This window comes from Cervus canadensis, chromosome 23, assembly GCF_019320065.1.
Source record: "Cervus canadensis isolate Bull #8, Minnesota chromosome 23, ASM1932006v1, whole genome shotgun sequence".
Lineage (NCBI taxonomy): Eukaryota > Metazoa > Chordata > Mammalia > Artiodactyla > Cervidae > Cervus > Cervus canadensis.
In genome coordinates this window covers 6,065,953-6,087,339 of record NC_057408.1, presented here as the reverse complement: position 1 = coordinate 6,087,339, position 21,387 = coordinate 6,065,953, and the positions used below count along the sequence as shown (strand labels likewise).

Below are 21,387 nucleotides of genomic sequence, written 5' to 3'. Positions count from 1 at the left end.
CGCAGTGGTAAAGAATCCACCTGCCAATCCAAGAGGTGCAAGAGACGTGGGTTGAATCCCTGGGTTGGGAAGATTTCCCTGGAGGAGGGAATGGCAAACCATTCCAAAATTCTTGCCTGGGGAATTCCATGGACAGAGGGGCCTAGTGGGCTACAGTCCATGGGGTTGCAAAGAGTCAGACATGACTGGGCACGCGCACACACAAAGATATGTATTATACCAAGAGTGAGTATTCTTCAAAACACAGTAGACCCTACTGGATTTAGTACTCAAGCATTTGACCCTTTGGACAATCTGAAGATCTACTATGTATAGTAATTATTACTTTTACAAGACATACTTGCAGTTTCAAAATGATCTCAGGTTTAGGTATAGAAACAAGTCAACTGTGCTAGTGGTGGACCCAGGTGACTGTCTTGGACCTACAAATCCAGACAGCTATAGCTATCCCCATTCTCCACCTGTTCTAAGCATAGCTTTCTTTGTGACAAAAAATTTTTTCTTTGAAGATTTAGGTTGTGAAAGTGAAAGTCGCTCAGTGGTGTCCGACTCTTTGTGACCCCATGGACTAAACAGTTCATGGAATTCTCCAGGCCGGAATACTGGAGTGGGTAGCTTTTCCCTTCTCCAGGGCATCTTCTGAACCCAGCGATTGAACCTAGGTCTCCCTCACTGCAGGCAGATTTTTTACCAGCTGAGCCACAAGGGAAGCCAGATTGAGGTTAGTTCAATGGCTAATGCCGTAAGTGTTACCATAATGTGTATAATATAGGTTATTTTTATGCCACCATTAATTTTATTTTTTTTTTATTTTTTTTTTATGCCACCATTAATTTTAATAGACTTATAAAGTGGGCTATACAATATAGCTCTTCATGGGAAAAATGTATGTTCTCATGGCATTATTGGAGATTTAGAATAATTGGAGATTTAGAAAGATCTTGGGCATCTTCTCTAGAATGGCAAGATTCAACTGCAGTTCATCTTCTCCAGGCCATCTTTTTAAAATTCTTCTTTCATAATCAACCTATAGTAGCAAGAACTTATTAAAAGAATTCTCATTCTGAAATCCATGCTATCCTACTCTTTGTTCTAGAAGCAACTGACCAATAAAATATGAAAAACTTTAAGGGTTTTTCTCACTAAGCAGCAGAGGGAGTTAGAGTAACACCAAAATATCCCTCCACCAAAAACAAAAGGACACTAAAAATTTAAGCAGTAACTACAAATATATATATTTATATCATTATTTCATGTAACACTAAGGAAAAAATTATGTAAAAATTTCCAACTGAGAACTAATGGAATAGACTATATCAAATCAGTCTCTTTGGGGAGTTTTCACTCATTCAAACAGTGTACATCTTAAAAAATAAAATTCTTAAATGTTTTAACAGTCTTCTACTGATAAACTACTATCGCCCAAAACATTTAAGTTTTTTATATTTTGGAAATGCCAAGGCCCATAATACATGTAGTATATGTATCAAACAGGCATTGTATAAGACTAATTGATAATTTGGGGGATGATAACCGTTAGTTTCAGAGAAGGCAATGGCAACCCACTCCAGTACTCTTGCCTGGAAAATCCCATGGACGGAGGAGCCTGGTGAGCTGCAGTCCATGGGGTCGCTAAGAGTTGGACATGACTGAGCGACTTCACTTTCACTTTTCACTTTCATGCATTGGAGAAGGAAATGGCACCCCACTCCAGTGTTCTTGCCTGGAGAATTCCAGGGACGGCAGAGCCTGGTGGGCTGCCATCTATGGGGTTGCATAGAGTCGGTCACGACTGAAGCAACTTAGCAGCAGCAGCAGCAACCTTTAGTTTTGATTAAAGTGAAAGAAGAGAGTAAAAAAGCTGGCTTAAAACACAACATTCAGAAAATGAAGATCATGGCATCTAGTCCCATCACTTCATGGCAAACAGATGGGGAAACAATGAAAACAGTGATAGGCTTCATTTTTGGGAGCTCCAAAATCACTGCAGATGGTCACTGCAGCCATGAAATTAAAAGACACTTGCTCCTTGGAAGAAAAGTTACTAACCTAGTTACCAACCTAGACAGCATATTAAAAAGCAGAAACATTACTTTGTCAACAAAGGTCCGTCTAGTCAAAACCATGGTTTTTCCAGTAGTCATGTATGGATGTGGGAGTTGGACCATAAAGAAAGCTAAGCACCAAAAAATTGATGGTTTTGAACTGTGGTGTTGGAGAAGACTCTTGAGAGTCCCTCAGACTGCAAAGAGATCCAACCAGTCCATTCTAAAGGAAATCAGTTCTGAATATTCATTGGAAAGACTGATGCTGAAGCTGAAACTCCAATAATTTGGCCACCTGATGTGAAGAGCTGACTCATTTGGAAAAGACCCTGATGCTGGGAAAGATTGAAGGCAGGAGGAGATGGGGACGACAGAGGATGAGGTGGTTGGATGGCATCACCAACTCGATGGACATGAGTTTGGGTAAACTCCGGGAGTTGGTGATGGACGGGAAGCCTGGTGTACTGCAGTCAATGGGGTCACAAACAGTTGGACACAACTGAGCAACTGAACTGAACTGAAGCAAAATGGCAATATAGACTCAGAAGGAATTTTGAGAGAATATATGTGTCAAAATAAAATTTATAACAATGAGAAAAATAATGCTATATATATAAAGAGCATGAATATGAAGTTCAGAAAGATCTGAGACAGAGTTCTACTTTGGGAATAGTCTTCTAGGTTGCTTCACACTAATTTTCCCTTTGGTAATAGTGAGAAAAACTCTATTAAATGTATTAAACATATGTTTTAAGGAAGCAGGAGTGCTACCTAGAATAGGGAGGGTTGGAGATAGAGATGGTCAAGATTCAAAAAAGAGGAGAGCAAGACATTCGAACTCAGCATTTGAAGCTCTCCTCCTTCAGGTTAGTGATTTCAAAATGAAAATCTGTGGCTGAGAGCCTGAACAGCAAAGGTTATCAGGAGTCTCATGATGACAGAGAGAGAAAAAGTAAAGTTTAGAGACCACTAGGGGTGGAGATGGGGTGCCAATAAATACCCCAGGGTTTCTGACTCACACTCCAGAGAAAAGGTTAACTGTGAAAACAGATGAGGCCTCCCATGGACTACATCCTGATGAACTATGAGGAGCTACCCCAGAAAAGAGGGCTTCCTAGGTGACTTGGTGGTAAAGAATCTGCCTGCCAAGCAGGAGACACAGGAGAAACACATTCGATCCCTGGGTCGGGAAGATCTCCTGGAGAAGGAAATGGCTACCCACTCCAGTACTCTTGCCTGGAGAATCCCATGGACAGAGGAGCCTAGTAGGCAACAGCCCAGGGGGTCACAAAGAACTGGACATGACTTAGTGACTAAACCACCAACCACCACCACCCCAGACAAACAGTCTCTAGAAGGATAGGTAAAGTCCCTGTGGAGGAAGCTAACTTCATCTCAAGCCTCAAATTATTGCTACAATTCTTTATCTGCACTACTTAGCACTCAACAAGGAAGTGAAAAGCAAAAGTCAACTTACAAAGACAAGAACTGGATAACCAAGAAGGAAACAAAACACATACTAGAAATGTATTGATAGAGAGTCAGATATTTGTTACTATCAGATACTAACTAATTATAATTCATATATTCAAGAAATTAAATGACAAGACAAAATTTTAGTAGAGAACCAAGAGCTACACAAAAGCATCAAATAAACATTCAAAAATTGTCAAAACTGTGAAATGTGACAGGCCATGCACCTGGAGCCTATGCTCCACAAGAGAGGACACAGCAATGAGAAGCCCACACACTGCAGAGTAGCCCCCATTTGCCTCAACCAGAGAAAGCCCACGAGCTGCAATGAAGACCCTGCACAACCAAAAATAAATAATTAAAATTAAAAAAAAATACAAACACCAAAAACTGTGAGGTGTGATAATGATACTGTGATTATATTTTTTAAAAGAATTCTTAACTTTTGAGAGATATACTGTAATATTAATAATAAAATGATACACCTGAGGCTGGCTTCCTAATCTAAGGTGAGTAGGATGTCAAAGAAACAAGACTGGCAATAAACTGACCACTTCTGAAGCAGAATATTTTACAGCAGAATATTTGCTTGTACCAAGCAGAATATTGGTACATGATGGGATTCCCCAGTGTTCACCAGTAAAGAATCCACCTACAATGCAGGAGACCTGGGTTCAATCCCTGGGTCGGGAAGATCCCCTGGAGAAGGGAACCCACTCCAGTATTCTTGCCTGGAAAATCCCATGGACAGAGGAGCCTGGTGGGCTACAGTCCATGGGGTCACAAAGGATTTAGATATGATTTAGCAACTAAATAACAACAACACTGGTACATGAGGTTAAATTATATCATTCTTTCTACTTTTGTATATACCTCAAATTTTCCATAATAAAGAAACTTTTAACAGAGACAAAACACTAAAAACTAAGACATATGAATTATTCTTAAGGGCATGACTCAATAATTACTGCTATATATCACTGTTAAACAAGGTTTTAAAAATCACTTCCTGAACAACAAGGATTTACTGCATAGCAAAGGGAACTATATTCGATATATTGTAAAAACCTGCAATGGAAAAGAATACAAAAAACTGAAAAAAAAAAAAAAAACAAAAAAAAACCCCAAATCACTTTGCTGTATACTTGAAAATAACACAATATTGTAACCAAATAAAAAGAAAAAAACCCACTTCCTAGAGCCTCTTAAAGGTCACCTGCAAGAACAATACAGAAAGTGATTACACTGTGGAGATTACAACTATATCCCTATGGAACAGTAGGGGAAAAATCCAACTATTCCAATGGTATATAAGCAGATACCTATAACTGGGATATAAACCAGTGGCAGTGGCAAAGAATTCAAAAGAACTAAAATTTAAACTCTTCCCTAATGGAGGGAAAATAACAGACATAACCATTTCATATTGTTATTAATACCTCTGTAAGCGTGTATGCTTCTTCAGCTGTGCACTCAGCCTGTGCCGTAGGATTACTTAATGCAAATATTATAGGCCTTTCATTGATTTCAGCCATCGCTTTGATTACACCAGGAGTGAAAAGTCGGCCAGCTCCTGCAACTCCTATAATAAATAAAGGGGGGAAAAAAGCAACTTCATTACAAGTAAAATATAGCAATCCCATCAACAGCATTTCTACAATAGGTTTAACAGAACAAAAGCACACATAAACTCCCATTACAAAGATAAGTTTGCATTGCTAAGGTAATTCCAATCTTACATCTGCAAAGAGAAATGATAAAAACACTAAAATTTCTACTTAAATATTTATTATCTACCCCAGACATAGTAAATTGTGAGAAAAAAACAGAGTATAAGACAACCTCCAGGGTCCACTGACAGTCCAGTGGTTAGGATTCTATGCTCCCAATGCAGGGGGCACAAGTATCCCTAGTCAGGGATACAAGTATCCTTGATCCTTGGTCAGGGAACTAAGATTCCGCATGCTGCATGGTGCAGCAGGGAAAAAAAAAAAAGACTACCTCCATCACGTAATTGTGCTAATAAGCACAGAGCTTCAGTTTTAAAAGGGGACGAGTTCCGCAAACTGGCTATACAGTGTGAATGCATTTAACACTACCTCGCTGTATACTTTTAAATGGGTATAATGGCAAATTTTAAGTTATATATATTTTGCCACAATTAAAATTCTTTTTTAAATGAAAAACTTGCATCTCTAAATGTTAACTTGTTAAACTCTGTGGTACTCATTATAAAATAATAACAGTTTAGAAGGGAAAAAAGATCTTCTTGACTATAGTCATCCACGTTCCTGACAGAGATCAGTTTAATGAACTTTTAGTAAGCTCCTACAATGCCTCAGACACTGTATGTAGGTCACTGGGATATAAAAGTGAGTATAATGCAGGCAGCTTACAAGTTGAGAGGGAAAACAAGAGAGCAAACAGTAAATCAGAAAACTGGTCATAGGTGCTCAGGTGCAGTGTACAGAGGCATGGCTGAAGGAAGAATACTCAGCCCAGAGCGGGACTTGGCGGTGACAAGTAATGCCTCAGCTGAACACTTGTGTAGTTCATCCAAGGAAAAGGCTTACAATCAACAAAGAAATTTTAAATTCCATTTTATAAACTGACATGTAATAAAGAGAAATACTGATCTGGAGCCCAGAATTTTAGTGCTTCCTCTGTCACTCCTGGCTATATGAAGTACTCACAAAATCTTGGGCAAGTTGTTTAACAACTTTGTGCTTGTTCATGGAAAAAAGGAATGTATACTCAGTGTTCTCCCATGTGGTCACATGAGGCATGTGGACATATTCTTAGGAATCCATGAGTTCTAACAGAATGAAACATTTTTTTTCTCATTTCCTTCATCCTCCAGGGTCAGAGTCAATGGACAGATTCTTAGGTTTCCATATTGAGTCAACCCACCCCAGTGTTCTTGCCTGGGAAATCCTATAGACAGAGGAGCCTGGCGGGCTATAGTCTTGTGGGGGTCACAGAAGAATCAGACATGACTTAGTGACTAAACAACAACAAACAACAAAAAATTGAGTTCTGAGAGAAATGCACTTACAGTCTTAAAGATTACTTCTCACTCTAAAAAATTGTGAGTTTCAATCAGTAAAGAACCTAATACAGATATCCTTTTCCTAACCATAAAAACTGTTCGTGATTTAAAACAGCTTACTACTTAAAATTCCATAGGGCTCCTCCAAGAAATTGGTAAAATACAAGAAAAATGATACATTCAAATCTTATAGCTGTATAGTATATGAAACAGTCCCTCTTTTAAAGACTCTTTACATTTTCTGTTAATGCCATGTTACACAGTCTGATGTCAGCTATTAAATGCCTGACTCTTAAAACATACCAAAAGCTTTCAGCTTTGTTGTCAATGAAAATCTTTGACTCTGCATAGGATTTTCTTGGTACAGTCTGTCAAATAACCTTGGTCTTTTTCAGGTTTTGAGCCCACCAGTCATACCAACTCTAAAAGCAAAGCATGAGCAATCACACAGCTTCTAGAAGTTAAAAGTACAAGCAAAATCTATTAACAGAACTGTATACACTGTACCTAAAAGCTATCACATACAACACAGGGAATACAACCAACATTTTTAATAACTAGGAACGGAGTATAACCTTTAAAATTTCTGAATCACTATACTGTACAGCTGTCAATTATATGATATTACACATCAAGTGCACTTCAGTTAAAAAAAAAGCTATCACATCTACAGTGACCAATGGGAAGGGTATCCAAAAGAGGGGGAGTATAGGCATACATGTAGCTGATTCACTTTGCTGTGCAGCAGAAGCCAACGCAGCACTGTGAAGCGACTACACGCCAACAAAGACCAACTCAGAAACAAAGCTATCACAGAAACACATATGCTGAAAGCTAGCTAAAATATGTCACTTCATTGTTAGTGATTCTGCGTGGAAGTTATGCCTGGCATTATACAGGTAAGTAACAGAATGACTTGGCAACAACTTTACTCACCAATTATAGCTGAAGGCTTAAGTATATTGACTGCCTCTTCAAAAGTATCAGGTAGGCTCTCTGGAGCTGAGTGAGCAAATGGTTCCTGATGACTTTCTATTTTAGCTTTCCGCCCCTGAATTTTTAGATAAAATATAATTTTTTAGTAAATGTTTATTGAGGATTCGTTGAAAAGACATCATTATAAGTCACATATTGTTACTACAGTAAGAATGTTTCATTTTCATTTACATTTCTCTTCAACTCATTATCTTCCAATTCTTTCTTCATATTGACCATAAACCAAAATATAAAACATGCATCAAATTCCATTATAACTGAAAATTTCTAATCCCTTTCAAAAATTCATTTACTCTGTGAAATCTTCCTAAATCCAACAGGACACAAAGGCATACAATTCCTTATGTGGGCTGGCTGCATTTTAGAGCTTAGAATTTCATATTTCAGAAATGTCTTATGATAATATATCACAAGTGCTAGTTGCTCAGTCGCGTCTGACTCTCTGCAATCCCATGGACTGTAGCCCGCCAAGCTCCTCTGTCCATGGGATTCTCTAGTCAAGAATACTACAGTGTGTCATATATCACAAACACCCTCTCAGTGGGCACTCCACAACTGAACGGAAGTTATGAATAGTCACATCAAGTACAAAAGGTAAATACCCATCTTTGGTCTTGCTACTAAAGTTAGTAGGTGATTTCAGGTCTGTGAGATTTATTACCAAATGAACTTCAGGTAAAATTCAGGGATTTCAGAATTTCAGATAGATATTATGGACTTATACTACCAAGAGTTCAAGAACAAGAGGAAAGGGGAATTCTGGTTTAAGATAGCTGAATGAAGTAATATGCTTTCCTCACCAAATCCCAGGTCAAAACCCATTAAAAATAAACTCCTTAGTAGTGTCACAAGGGTGGGAGAGGTACCACCGACACATTAGAACAGTGATGAATTTCTCAATAGTTTAAAGCAAACAAAAACATGTTGAATGCAAAAACAAACCAGGATGACAAATCCATGTCCTTATTTTGGCAAATGAGAAGAACTCCCCTAGCAAAGGTGACTTTTCACAGCAGAGTTCCAGACAAGCCCCAGGTGAGGACCAGCAGGGGCTCAGAAAAGCAAAACTCCATCATCACTTGGCTGGGGAATTAACTAAAGGACTGAAATACAGCCTCAATAGATCCTAGTTCTCAGAACTAGGCTTCACATGCTTGCTCCCAAGAAGACCACAGCTCTTCCATGACGGCTTCATTCGGAAACTCTCAAAGTCTCAAAAAAGAGGGCAGTGTTTTGGGTCCCAAGAAGAGATACAAAGCCTAAAACTCGTGCTAAACAAAAAACATATCCTGAACTTGCAGATGTATATACATTCATCCTAGACTTGATTACTGCAAATATGATAAAGAATCAAAACATTTATGAAAACAAACATCACAAACCAGAAGCACCAAACTCATTGCATACCAGCAAAAATATATACCAATGGTCTTCCAGGTCTTAATAACCCTTGCGTCTGACATACAAGCAAATATGGCAGTTAGAGCTTTGGGAGGACGCACAGTTGAATGACTAACAGCATAGGGTTCATAGTCAGGCTATTTGGGTGGAATCCCACCTCCATGACTTCTAAGCTTGGAAGAATGACCTGACCTTTTTAAACCTCTTCCCTCATTTGTAAAATTTCATAAAATTTTTGATAAGATCAAATGAGATTGGGGGGAAAAAAGGTTAAATAAGTTAATCACAATGTGTGGTGCTTTTTTAAATACTTAAAAAATTATTTAAAATTTAAACATTCAAGATTTTTCATTCATATACTTCAATTTTTTATTTCATTTTTTGTCCTAATAGAATACTGGTACTAACTAAGAAAAGATTTCAGGAACTAGAGCAAAGTAAATGACATAAACTTATTCCAAAGATGTAAATGATAAGTAGTTTATATATACGAATAAACACCACAAAAATATAACAGCATTGTGTACTGCATAAGCTTAATCATGAAAGTTTACCTATGCTTTGATGTGTTAAACAGTATAAGATACAAGGCATTTCTTAAGCTACTAGAAATGGTGATCAATGATAGGAAGGTGGGCAGGAACAAAGGATATGAAGTTGACCTGGGATAAACCTATCATCCATCATTTCACCTTAGGAATACATGCTTTTTTCTGGGGAAAAGGTCCATAGATTTCTATTAGAGATTATGATCTATAAGAGATTATGATTGCCAAAGGGTTAAAGGATTTCTGTTCAAATATCAGATGTCCTGCTAACAATTTAGTTAGGAACTTCTGACTTCCCATTAAAAGCCACCTGGTTTAGAAGAGTCAGGAGTCAGAAAATAAAGCAAGAGAGAATATATCTCGTGCCAATATAGACATTATGATTTGAATATGAAAAGAAAACTCTAAAAATATCACTATAACAACATAATTTTGCTTCTCCAAGTTTTAGAATACCTTACCTTAAATAATAAACCAAACTTGTCAACCATCCAAATTTTCTTTCGTGCCTCTTCTTCTGAGAGGCCATTTTCTACCATAGCCATAACTATCAGATTTGCAATTCCAAGAGCAGCCTGTCCAACAAAATATAAATTTCAAAAACAAAGATTAGAGTGTGATGCGATATTATAAGTTACTTTACATATGAGAATCACATGGTATGAGAAATACTGGGTCTATTCTTCCCTTATGAAGCACACAAAACTCGATTCTTTGTGATATTCTTTCCAAAGATTTAAAATTACCTATTTCACAACAGAGATCTTGAATTTATGCCCTCTATCTCAACAAAATTCGAAGTTCATTATGCCCCATTTTCCAGTCTAACGGAGAGTGTTGGTTTTCAATCTTAAAAGCTCACAGAAACTTACCTCTCCTGCTCCAAGAAATAAGATTCTATGATCTGAGATCGGTTTCCCAATGACTTTTTGTGCTGCAAGCAGGCCAGCCAGAGCAACTGCAGCCGTCCCTGTGAGAAAAGTAAAACATGGTAAAAAATGGGCATACTAAAAAAAAAATTTTTTTAAGTAGGAATCAAAAACCTAAGTTTTTTTTTTGCTTTACCTTGAATATCATCATTGAAGGTACAGTATTTTTCTCGGTATTTTCTCAAGAACCTGAATGCATTATGATTTCCAAAGTCTTCAAACTGAATAAGTGTGTTCTGTCCATATCTAAAAAACAGCAAAGCCCGTTATGGTTGTGATGAAATACCACTTCTAAATATTTTTAAAATAATATACTAAGTTACTTCACTCAAGGCCACACTAACAATAGTCTGTGAAAGACTAGACTCAAAATATAGAAAAATCTATTATTCATTCAGAAAAATTTATGGGATGCTTAAAACGAATGAAGCGCCATGATGGACCAAAGGGATACTAATCTGTGCAAACTATTTCCAAGTGCCTGGAACTGTATAGTCCATGGGGCTGCAAAGAGTTGGACACAACTGAGTTACTTTCACTTTTCACTTTCAGGAGTGTGCCCAGCACATATATGCACAAATAGCTTCCTAAAAAGGAAGAAATTTCTGTCTGAGTCTCAGAAAGTATGTATTTGATATGTGAATTCTCACTACATTCACAGTTAAACAGCAGCACAGTATATATTACATAAGCAGTTTTAAAAAAACGCTGTATGAGTTCACTGGCGTTCAAAGGAAGCTATCAATCACCTTGGTGAGCTGAAGTACGGGGAGGCATGAAAAGGAGGCGGAACTTTATTTGGGTCCCAAAAGAACAACAGAAAGTAAAGTGGTAGGAAGAAATACAAGGTCTATTTTGCTGCCCCTGAATTTTCAAACCTGGCTACATATTTCAGGGTTTATATGAAAGTCTAAGGGAGAAGTTGATTAAGGGAGGTTGGAGCCAGATAAGGGAGAATTCTGAAAGCAAAACTGGGGAAGGCGACTTTTTTCTGTGTCTGATGTAGAATCACTGAAGGCTTGAGAAGGGAAAAATTCATCTAAGACTCCCTGGAGGAAGGATAAAGCTGCCAGTAAGGCATAGCACATATCAAGTGCACGGAGAGATGAGAAAGAAGGGAAAATACCCAGGAAGGTACTGAGGCATGAGGACAAGAAGAGGTGAAGCAGAAACCACAGGAAGTGAAAGGGACAATTATGAGACATCAGAATGAACAAACAGAACTTGGTGATGAGGACCACACCCGGGAAGAGGGAAGAGCTGTTGAAATGCCAAGGCAGCCTGGATGACTAACAAGGGGAAGGGGAGGGGGTAGTAATGTCTGGGATGATAAAAAGTTTAGTTTTAGACATGTCAACAACTTTGACTCTGAAAAGGAATTAATTTTTAGGATCTTCCATGTACCAGTAATCTAAAAGGTAGGGCAGGGAAGCTTCCGGGGCAGTCCAGTGTTTAAAATTTCATGCTTCCACTGCAAGGGGCACAGGTCTGAGCCCTGGTTGCGGAACTAAGATCCTGTATGCCACCAGGGGCAGCCAGGGGAAAAAAAAAAAGGTAGTGCAGGGCTAGATCATAAAAAGTTTGGACTTTACCCTTCGGCAATAGGAAAGCAAGCAAAAGAATGACATAACAAAGAGCATGTTTTTAAAAGACTAATCTGGTGGTAAGGTGGAGAGGAAATGGGAAGGAGAGAAGCTGGTGGAAGGTTCTGAAGAATCCAAAAGAGACATGAGGATCTGCAGAGAGGCTGTGGCAATGGAAAAGAAAAGATGTATTTCTGAGGCTTGTAAGGGGTAGTACCAACTGGACGCGAGGACTGAATGACACTATATGGGGCTGACAGAAGAGGAGGAAGAGTCAATGATTAGACCAAGATCAAAAGTTTGGTGATGAGGATGCATGCTACTGCCATTAACAGAGGCTAGATTTATTGAAGATAGGCAATGGTGTCTACCTGCAGTGTGGGAGACCTGGGTTTGATTCCTGGGTCGGGAAGATCCCCTGGAGAAGGAAATGGCAACCCACTCCGTACTCTTGCCTGGAAAATCCCATGGACAGAGGAGCCTGGTAGGCTACAGTCCATGGGGTTGCAAAGAGTCAACACGACTGAGCAACTTCCCTTTCAGGCAATTTAGAAAGGGAAAGAGATAGCAACAAAACCTCTAGAGGGAGGATTCAAGCTATTGGAAATGCAAGCCTCAGAGGAAGGTGGGACTACAGAGATAGGTTTTCATGGGCTGAGGAGTCATAAGCATAAAGGTCATAGGTTACATGACTCAAAAGAGAAAAGAACTATATACTCACCCGCATTTAACAGAAGAGAACAAGAAAAAAAATCAGTGGAGATGACAAAGGAAACAAAAAAGGTTGGAGAAAGACTAAGTCAGGAAAGTCTTTTAGTTCAAGAGAAGAGAGAATTTCAAGGATGTAGCAGTGGAAAACCTGCTACAGACAGGAGGAGAGAGAAGACCAAAATTTAAAATATGAAAGCAGCACAAGAATTTCACTGGAATGGTGGAGTGAGCCTGGATGCCGAGAGCTGAAGAACTGCACAGTGAGGGTATTACTTAGGAACAGTGAGTGCAGACTTCAAGATTTCAGTGTGCTCAGGATGTCAGATAACTGAGGAAAGCAAAGCAGAGGGCATCACCGCATATCAGCACATGGAACTGGGCAGGAAAGAACCAGAGTTCTCAAACGTTTAATCTCCCCTGCCTATCTTCACAGGAGATTAAAGGAAAACAAAACAGTGGTTCTTTTTTTTTAAGATGCTTTCATATACTCAAACTTTAGAAAAAATACCTGTCAGTAATGGCCTTCATAAACTCATCAATTAGGTCATCGTAACGCTGTGATCGATCTCTTTTCTGATATAACCCCATATAAAATGGATCCTTTAAGAGGGCCTATAAAACAGAACATAAATGTGAAAGCTTTTTGTTACATAACCAATGTAAACATATTCTGTAAAACAGAAACTGTAAAAAAGTTAATAATTGTAAAAACTATTGCTCTTCTTCAAAAAACTTTTAATAGTATTAATCTACTGTTATTCATATAGACATTAAAAGAAGTTTAAGACAAAAGCTAACATCTAATCACAGATTTTTCTCTTATCTTTAAAAGAGGGATGCAATAAAGCTGTGGGAGAAGGATCAGAGAGGGAAAGTAATTTTACTCACCGGATTATCAGTTCCTACATCAATACACACAGGCAGACATCTATCAGGCCGTATTCCTGCACAAGCTGTATACAAACAAAGTTTTCCTACTGGAATTCCCATTCCATAGACACCCAGATCTCCAAGACCTAGAATTCTCTCTCCATCAGTTACCACGACAGCCTTAATCACAAAAAAAATACCAATTAAAAGTTGTCCAAAATGGAGCACTAAACAAAAGCATTTTTAAAAAAGATTCTCTTCATCACAAAATAGCACGTATTCTATTATTCCATTCACATGAATACGTAAATCTACAGAGAAAGAAAGTACATTAGTGGTTGTCTAGGGCTGGGGGGAAAGGAATGACCACTAATGGGTACAGGGCTTTTCTGGCGGGTGGGGATGAGGGAGCTGTGATGAAAGTCTTCTAAGTTATGATGGCTGCACAACTCTGAATATACTACAAATTACTGAATTTACATTTTAAGCTGGTGAATTGCATTGTCCGTGCATCATATCTCAGAAAAGCTATTAAAGCAAAAAAGAAATTGAAAAAAAAAGATTTTTTTCACATATTTTCACTCTCACTTTAAAAAATAAAATTGTTTCTTAACTTTCAAAATAAACCAACCAAGAATACTTAAAATTCCAGGATTTCTAGACCCTAGATGTAAAAAGGAGAATTAACTAGATTTGATTTCCCCATCTTTGGTTTAGAAGTAGAATGCTTCTGACTAGAAAGTGTTCAGTGTCAGTCACTCAGTCGTGTCCGACTCTTTGCGACCCCATGGACTATAGCTCACCAGGCTCCTCTGTCCTTGAAATTCTCCAGGCAAGAATACTGGAGTGGTTTGCCATTCCCTTCTCCAGGGATAGAACCTGGACCTCCTGCTTTGCAGGCAGATTCTTTATTGTCTGAGTCACCAGGGAAGCCCCCTGACTAGAGGATCAACTTAAATATGTTCATAATGACTGAACAGGTGAAGAAGGAACAAACTTCCGATAAGGATTAATCCTAAAAGAAAAATAAGTAAGTAAGTGAAGTCGCTCAGTCATGTCTGACTCTTTGCGACCCCATGGACTGTATAGCCCACCAGGCTTCTCTGTCCATGGGATTCTCCAGACAAGAGTACTGGAGTGGGTTGCCATTTGGAGTTTAGAAATCACATGCTACTCCAAACAACAACTGAAGCCAAACAAGAAAAACTTCAGCAATGGTGAAAAAAATCTAAAATAAAAAATATACCTACAAAGTTTTAAGATGATACTGTGAACTTAATGATCCGACTGAACTTTTTCTAGGCTCTTTGAGCAAATGATAATTCAAAGATTATTTTGGTGAGGAAGCCATGCAACAAAGGCAAGCAAGATTACTGCCTATAATAAACACTGATGCCTACCAAAAGATCTTAAATAAGTCCTTAACTTTTGTTTTATGAAAGACAACCAGATTGATTAAGGATCTAAATCTACCTTGGATTTATAAGAAAAAAGACATAATGAATCCTCATCACCCACCAGAATAGAAGTTTTTCGGGCATTTTAATGTATTTTCTTTACCTAGAACAATATTAATTGAAGGCAGGAGGTACCAGTGGTACTGAAGTGAGCAGGCTCACCTTACTCACTCCAATTGCTTTCCCACGGCAAACTCGATACCAACCCCTTTTGTAAAGACCATCATGATTTTCTCAGAGCACTAAATCTGCATGTATGTAAGTATAAAGTAAAACAGAGCAACAATAAAAAAAACTGTTCTTGGAAATTGAGAGGTAACTTACATAGAAAGAAAAAGCATTGTGAAAGGAAGGTTGTGCTATTAGTACCTTAACATGATTTTCTGGCCAGTTATCCACAATTGATCTAACATGACCTCTGTCTGAGATTGAAATAAATAATCCCCTGCAACAGAACAAAAACACCTTTGCATTTCACGACAGTTTTTGTTTTTTCCTAAGTTTTTGTTCATAATTGGAATATTTAGATATTTTAATAAAAACATCAAGACACAGCGTAGTTTCCAAGCAGATTTAGCTAAGTGACACTGGTTTATTTTCAAATATTTTCAGCTACTTTAAGCTGTAATTGTATTGCTCACACAGTAGCTGAGCTGCAACAAAGATTCATTTTAAATGATGCAATCATTTTACCCAAGAAGAAATATATCCATATCTCCTGCTCAAATAAACTCAATATACCTCCATAAAATACCTCCAAAAATCAATATAAAGACATCCCATCAATGCAACAGAACATGAAACCACTAAGTAAACTACTGTTAAAAGTCACCGGAAGTTTGAAATCTGAAGAAGCAGGAAGAGAGAGAAGAAAACTACGGTAATTTCAAATAAAAAATACATTCTTGAAACTTTAGGAAAAAGGAAAAAGTTATTCTAAATACAGTATATTGTTATCCAATTGAGATAATTAATCCAGGTTTCAAAAAAGGAAGAGAGAAGGGAAAGAAGAGAGAGAAAGAAACATAGGTTCTGGACAACAGGGCAAGTAGAGATGAGGGCCAATAGGTTCTTTTATTTGACTTTCTCATTGATATCTTTTTTAAAAAATTTTGTTTTATTGAAGTATAGCTGATTCACAATGTTGTGTTAATTTCTGCTATACATCGGTGGTTCAGTTATATAAATACATACATATACACATTCTTTTTGATATTCTTTTCCATTATGGTTTATCACAGAACACTAAATAATAGTTCCTTCGGTGATACAGTAGGACTTTGTTTATCCATTCTTCTCACTGACATCTTAACTCTGGCATTACTATCCTAGCTCAAAGCAGTTTAAACAGTTTCTCAACCATAGCTGCCTAGTACAGTAGAATCATCTCATGAGCTTTTTAAAAATGCCAGGATTCTACCCCAGAGATTCTGATTTAACTGGCCTGGAGTTAACCAACCAAGACTTACCGACCATCTCCTGTGTAAAAAAAAAAAAAACAAAAAACCCACTGTCATTGCATAAATGATACGTGGTATCTGCCCTTATCCAAAAGCTCTTTATGTTTCATGTGAGTTCTTAATTCTGGTGCACAACAAAATCACACCAGGAGCTTTAATGAAACAGCAGTACCTGGGCCCAACTCTAGATTAAAGGAATCAGAACCTCTGTGTGTATGGTGGAGGGGAGCAGGGCATCAGGATCCTTCTGTTTTCCCTTTGTCTTTTAGTCTGAACTGAGAAATGCTACTACTCCAAGTGAAAATGAAACTATAAAAGAGCTGAACAGCTGGGCCATATCACAGAAATGTTTAGACACATTAACTGATAGCACAGGACAGACAGTGTTCTCAAAAGTGTCTTCCGGGGAGTACCTGCAACACCATCACCGACGGTGTTCATTATAATCCGGACCTCCAGACCTTTCTCTGTTTCATCAGAATCTTGGGAATAGGAAGGAGAGGAAAAGTTGGCAAGGATCAACACTTTAAGTAAGTCCCACAGATGTTTCCATATGCACGTTAAAGTTTGAGAGCCACTAGACTAGAGAGGAGACTGATGACAAACGCTGTCACACGGCGTTTGAATTCCTACATTTGTATCAGTATGTAAGCAGGACATTGGAAAGATATAAGGATGGTGGGAAATGACTACAGGTTAGAGGAACAAGACAAGAAAACTCAAATTAAGTAAAAATAGCACTTACACAACGCTTATAAGTTTACAAAGAACTGTCACATCAGTTTCCTCATCTAACCTTCTCAGCAGCTCTTTGAAAGGAACTGGAATCCCTATTTTATGATAAATGGATTCAGAGGGATAAAGTAACTTACTTACTCAAAGGCTTGAGCCAACACTCACCCCAGCATCCTTTCCACTTAAAATATTTGAAGGTGCTTGAACTATTTGAAATTAAAATTTGTGTAAGATCATAAAAATGAACAAGCAATAGAAATAATGCTGATAAAAAATGAGATTTACTCTCTTAGTCAGCCAGACTGTCAAAAAGTTTTATGATTATTCTGCAGAATATGCTACCAAAATGGAGAATACTTTTTTTTCGGTATAAAAATGAACAATTCCTCTAACAATCAAAACTTAAAGAAGGTTAGGAATGAATGATGCTATTTCCACAAAATAAAGAATATGACACATTAGATTTTTATGAATCCCTTTCTGTCCAAATTAAGTTTTTGTGAGGAAGGGAACTGTGGTTGGATAAAACTGCAACATAAAAAATAGAAATGTAATCGGTGCTGTGATTTTTTTTCCTATACAATAGTAATTTGCAAAAATATTTTTAAAATAAGCCTTACTTAGGTCTTCTAAAGATGTGTCCATACTGGGAGCAGGCAAGGCCAACTGTTGGTGTATATACAATTGGCATTAGAGTTTCAATATCATCTTGCAGTATTCTGTAAAACAATTTCTCATTTCTTTCTTGTATTCCCATTATATAGATGTATCTGAAATTGAGCACAGTAAATAATGTCTACATCACACAGCATTAAAGATTTTAGCCTTTGAAATGAAATCTAAACATGTACAATCGTTTTCCTCCTCCTGGAAAACAAAACCCTATATATCCTTATGTAATACCCAGGACTAAAAAATTAAAATGCACTTAAATTGTAGATGATGATGATGAAAAGAATCAGAAGCAACAGCTAACATTTACTGGGCCCTTACTGTGAATCAGGCTCTGAACCAGACACTGGAAATGCAAAAATTACCATGAAGCCCCCACCCTTAGGGGCTTCCCTTGTAATTCAATCAGTAAAGAATCTGACTGCAATGCAGGAGACCTGGGTTCAATCCCTGGGTTGGGAAGATCCCCCTTGAGAAGGATATGGCAAACCACTCCAGTATTCCTGCCTGGAGAATCCCAGGGACAGAGGAGCCTGATGGGCTACAGTCCATGGGATGGCAAAGAGTCAGCCACGACTGAGCGACTAAACCACCACCTCACCCTTAAGTAGCTAATCTTCAAGGTGACTGACATGTAAACAAGAAAACAAAATAAAGTGGCATTCATTCAAATATTCACTAAATACTAAATATGTGCCAGGCATGATTGTAAACTCCAAAGATATAAGAAGTGCCCCTGTTCTCGTGGGGTTTATAATCCAGGAAACTTGGAAGCATTTTAAGTCTATTATAGCACACAGAAGTAGCATAAAGGAGGCAATGGTTAATTCATATAAACCTATAAATAACAGCTTTTAAAGAATAAAGTTTAGAAAACAGGGAGATGTTGGGCTGAAAAATCAGTTATCACCTTGAATTAAATATAAAATAGACTCGTTTTTTTCCCCTCATTTGTTTCTCCTCCTGCTACCATCTGATCAAATGGGAATCCATCTGGAGTCCATTCCTGAATTCTTCCTCTCCCACCCTCCCCCACCCCAACCTAATAAACTCACAGGTCCTACAGAGACTATTTGCTAAACACCTTTCACACAGTTGTTTCCTCCCTTTCTAACAAGTCTCTATACACACAACTTTCTTCTCCTGTTCCAATCTATTCTCTTAAAAATATATGTCTGATCAGTTCTATTCTCCTTGAATGGCTTTCAAACACCAGTTTAACAGGCTTAAGCTCTTAGAATCGTTAAGGAGACTTCCCTGGCTGCTTTGCAGCCTCGTCTTTGTGCTGAACTTGCTCCAGAACACTCACCTTGGCACTGCAGCACATGACAACGCACCCGCTGCCTGGAACACCCTCTATCCAGGCAGAGGCCTCTACTCATGCTCTCCAAATGCAGCTGAGGTGGCACACTCTCTGGGGTCTTTTTCGGTCATCCCCGTCCCCCACCACACATACATACACTTTAGATTTTCCGATTTTCAGGTCCCATAACCCCCTACTCCCTGTGTGACCCTCATGCCACTTTTTTACTCTCTCCCCTCTGTGATGAGTGAGAGACGAAACACACACATGTACATATGTATGTATGTATGTACGTATATGCTCTTTCCTGGTGGCTCAGACAGTAAAGATTCCAGGAATGTAGAAGACTGGGGTTGGGAAGATTCCTCTGGAGAAGGAATGGCTACCCACTCCAGTATTCTTGCCTAGATAATCCTATGAACAGAGGAGCCTGGTGGGCTACAGTCCATGGGGTCACACAAAGAACTGGACATGACTGAGTGATTAAGCACAGCACACACACATGTGTATGTATGTATATGTGTGTGTGTGTGTGTACAGTCCCTCACTCATCACTCTCCTTCACCTACTCATCTGACAGTCAAAGAAACCAGTCTCACTTGTCACCAATAGCCAATAATCTCCTATACTTTACAAACCAAATGAATATTTTAGTCCTATAGTCAAACTGGTCCCTTTACCCACAATACCCTGCCCTTCTTTCTCATTTTGCCTGCTCCCTGTAACATAGTGTTTCAAATTCAACTAAGGCATCACTTCCTCCAGGAAGTGCTTTCCCAGGCTGCAGAAGGCATCCCTCTTCCTCGCTGTCCTGCACACTGCAGTGCAGCTACAATGACAGCCATAGTGTAACTCTCTGTGGATGAGCTCCTGGGAGGCAGGCTGTGAGTTACCAGGGTGGCCATACATTCCAGTTTGCCTGTGACAGTTTCATTACCTCTTTTTCACTCCCCAAAGTGTCCTGGATTGGATGATATATTATATGGCCACCCTATCTATTACTCACTTTATATCCTCAGTGGCTAGCAACAGCACACAAAGTAGATGATCAATAAAAGCTGAACAGAATAGGTGTATGCTTCTACCACTCAATTCAAACCTTAAAGCTCTGTGGTTTTAACTATAAAAAACTGATTCCTGCTGAGTTTTACTACAGTGAAAATAAGGGAATTATTCACTGAAGTGAAGGAAATATAATCATTATAAAATAAATCAACTAAAATACAAGTTTCATTATGAGACTTATTTCTCATGCCATCATAATAGTACTCCCAATTTTTCTGATCAAAACATCAATTAAAAAAAATCTAAACATCTAATCAACTCTCACTTTTCCAAAGGGCCATTCAACTTTTTCACGTTTCTATGGAACCGTAAGGCTTGAATATCTTGTGTCTCTATTTTGGGAGGTAGAAGTCCTTGAAGACCAAGCATTTGTCTTTCCTGTAATGTGAACGCCATCCCCTAAAAAGGAAAAAAATTAAAGAATTAAAAATTATTAATTACAGGGGTAGTAAATGTAATGCAACCTACCAAATGTAATTTAAACATAAACTTAAAAAGATCAGCCAGATGACATTTTGGCCCCGACTTTCAAAAATTTGTAAGATTGATCATATCTAGTACTGGTGAGAATATAGTAAAAGAATTACTCTCATACCATTGCTGGGACTATAAACAGCTCTAGGCTTTTTGAAAGCCAATTTTAAAGTATTCTTAGATTTTTTTTGTAATGCACATATTTTATTTTTTTAACTGAAGTATAATTGACTTATAATATGTTAGTTTCCAGTATACAACAGTGATTCAATTTCTTTAAACTCCATTTAAAATTATTATAAAACAATGACTATATTTCCCTGTGCTGTACAATATATCCTTGCAGCTTATTTATTTTATACAAAGTAGTTGTATCTCTTAATTCTGTATCCCTACCTTGTCCCTCTCCCCTTGCCTCTCCTTACTGGTAACCACTAATCTGTCCTCAATATCTGTGAGTCTTTCTCTTTTGTTATATCCATTTACTTGTTTTATTTTTTAGATTCCACACATAAGTGATATCATACAGTATTTGTCTTTGTCTGACTTACTTCACTAAGCATAATACTCTAGGTCAATCCATACTGTTGCAAATGGCAGAATTTCATTCTTTTCT

At 38.0% G+C, this 21,387-nt stretch overlaps 1 protein-coding gene across 2 annotated transcripts in view; it reads right to left on the bottom strand.

Annotated features, from left to right (window-relative positions):
- The window catches only part of ME2 (malic enzyme 2), a 49,384-nt gene that overhangs the window by 14,002 nt on the left and 13,995 nt on the right, over positions 1–21,387 (bottom strand). For both annotated transcript variants that reach the window (XM_043443894.1, XM_043443895.1), the window contains 10 exons: positions 20,563–20,696; positions 17,878–18,027; positions 15,432–15,507; positions 13,624–13,785; positions 13,244–13,347; positions 10,578–10,687; positions 10,385–10,482; positions 9,974–10,087; positions 7,504–7,618; positions 4,958–5,100 (listed from right to left, as the gene is read on the bottom strand). In XM_043443894.1, coding sequence (XP_043299829.1) covers positions 4,958–5,100; positions 7,504–7,618; positions 9,974–10,087; positions 10,385–10,482; positions 10,578–10,687; positions 13,244–13,347; positions 13,624–13,785; positions 15,432–15,507; positions 17,878–18,027; positions 20,563–20,696 — 1,206 coding nt within the window. The remainder of the gene's footprint in view (positions 1–4,957; positions 5,101–7,503; positions 7,619–9,973; positions 10,088–10,384; positions 10,483–10,577; positions 10,688–13,243; positions 13,348–13,623; positions 13,786–15,431; positions 15,508–17,877; positions 18,028–20,562; positions 20,697–21,387) is intronic.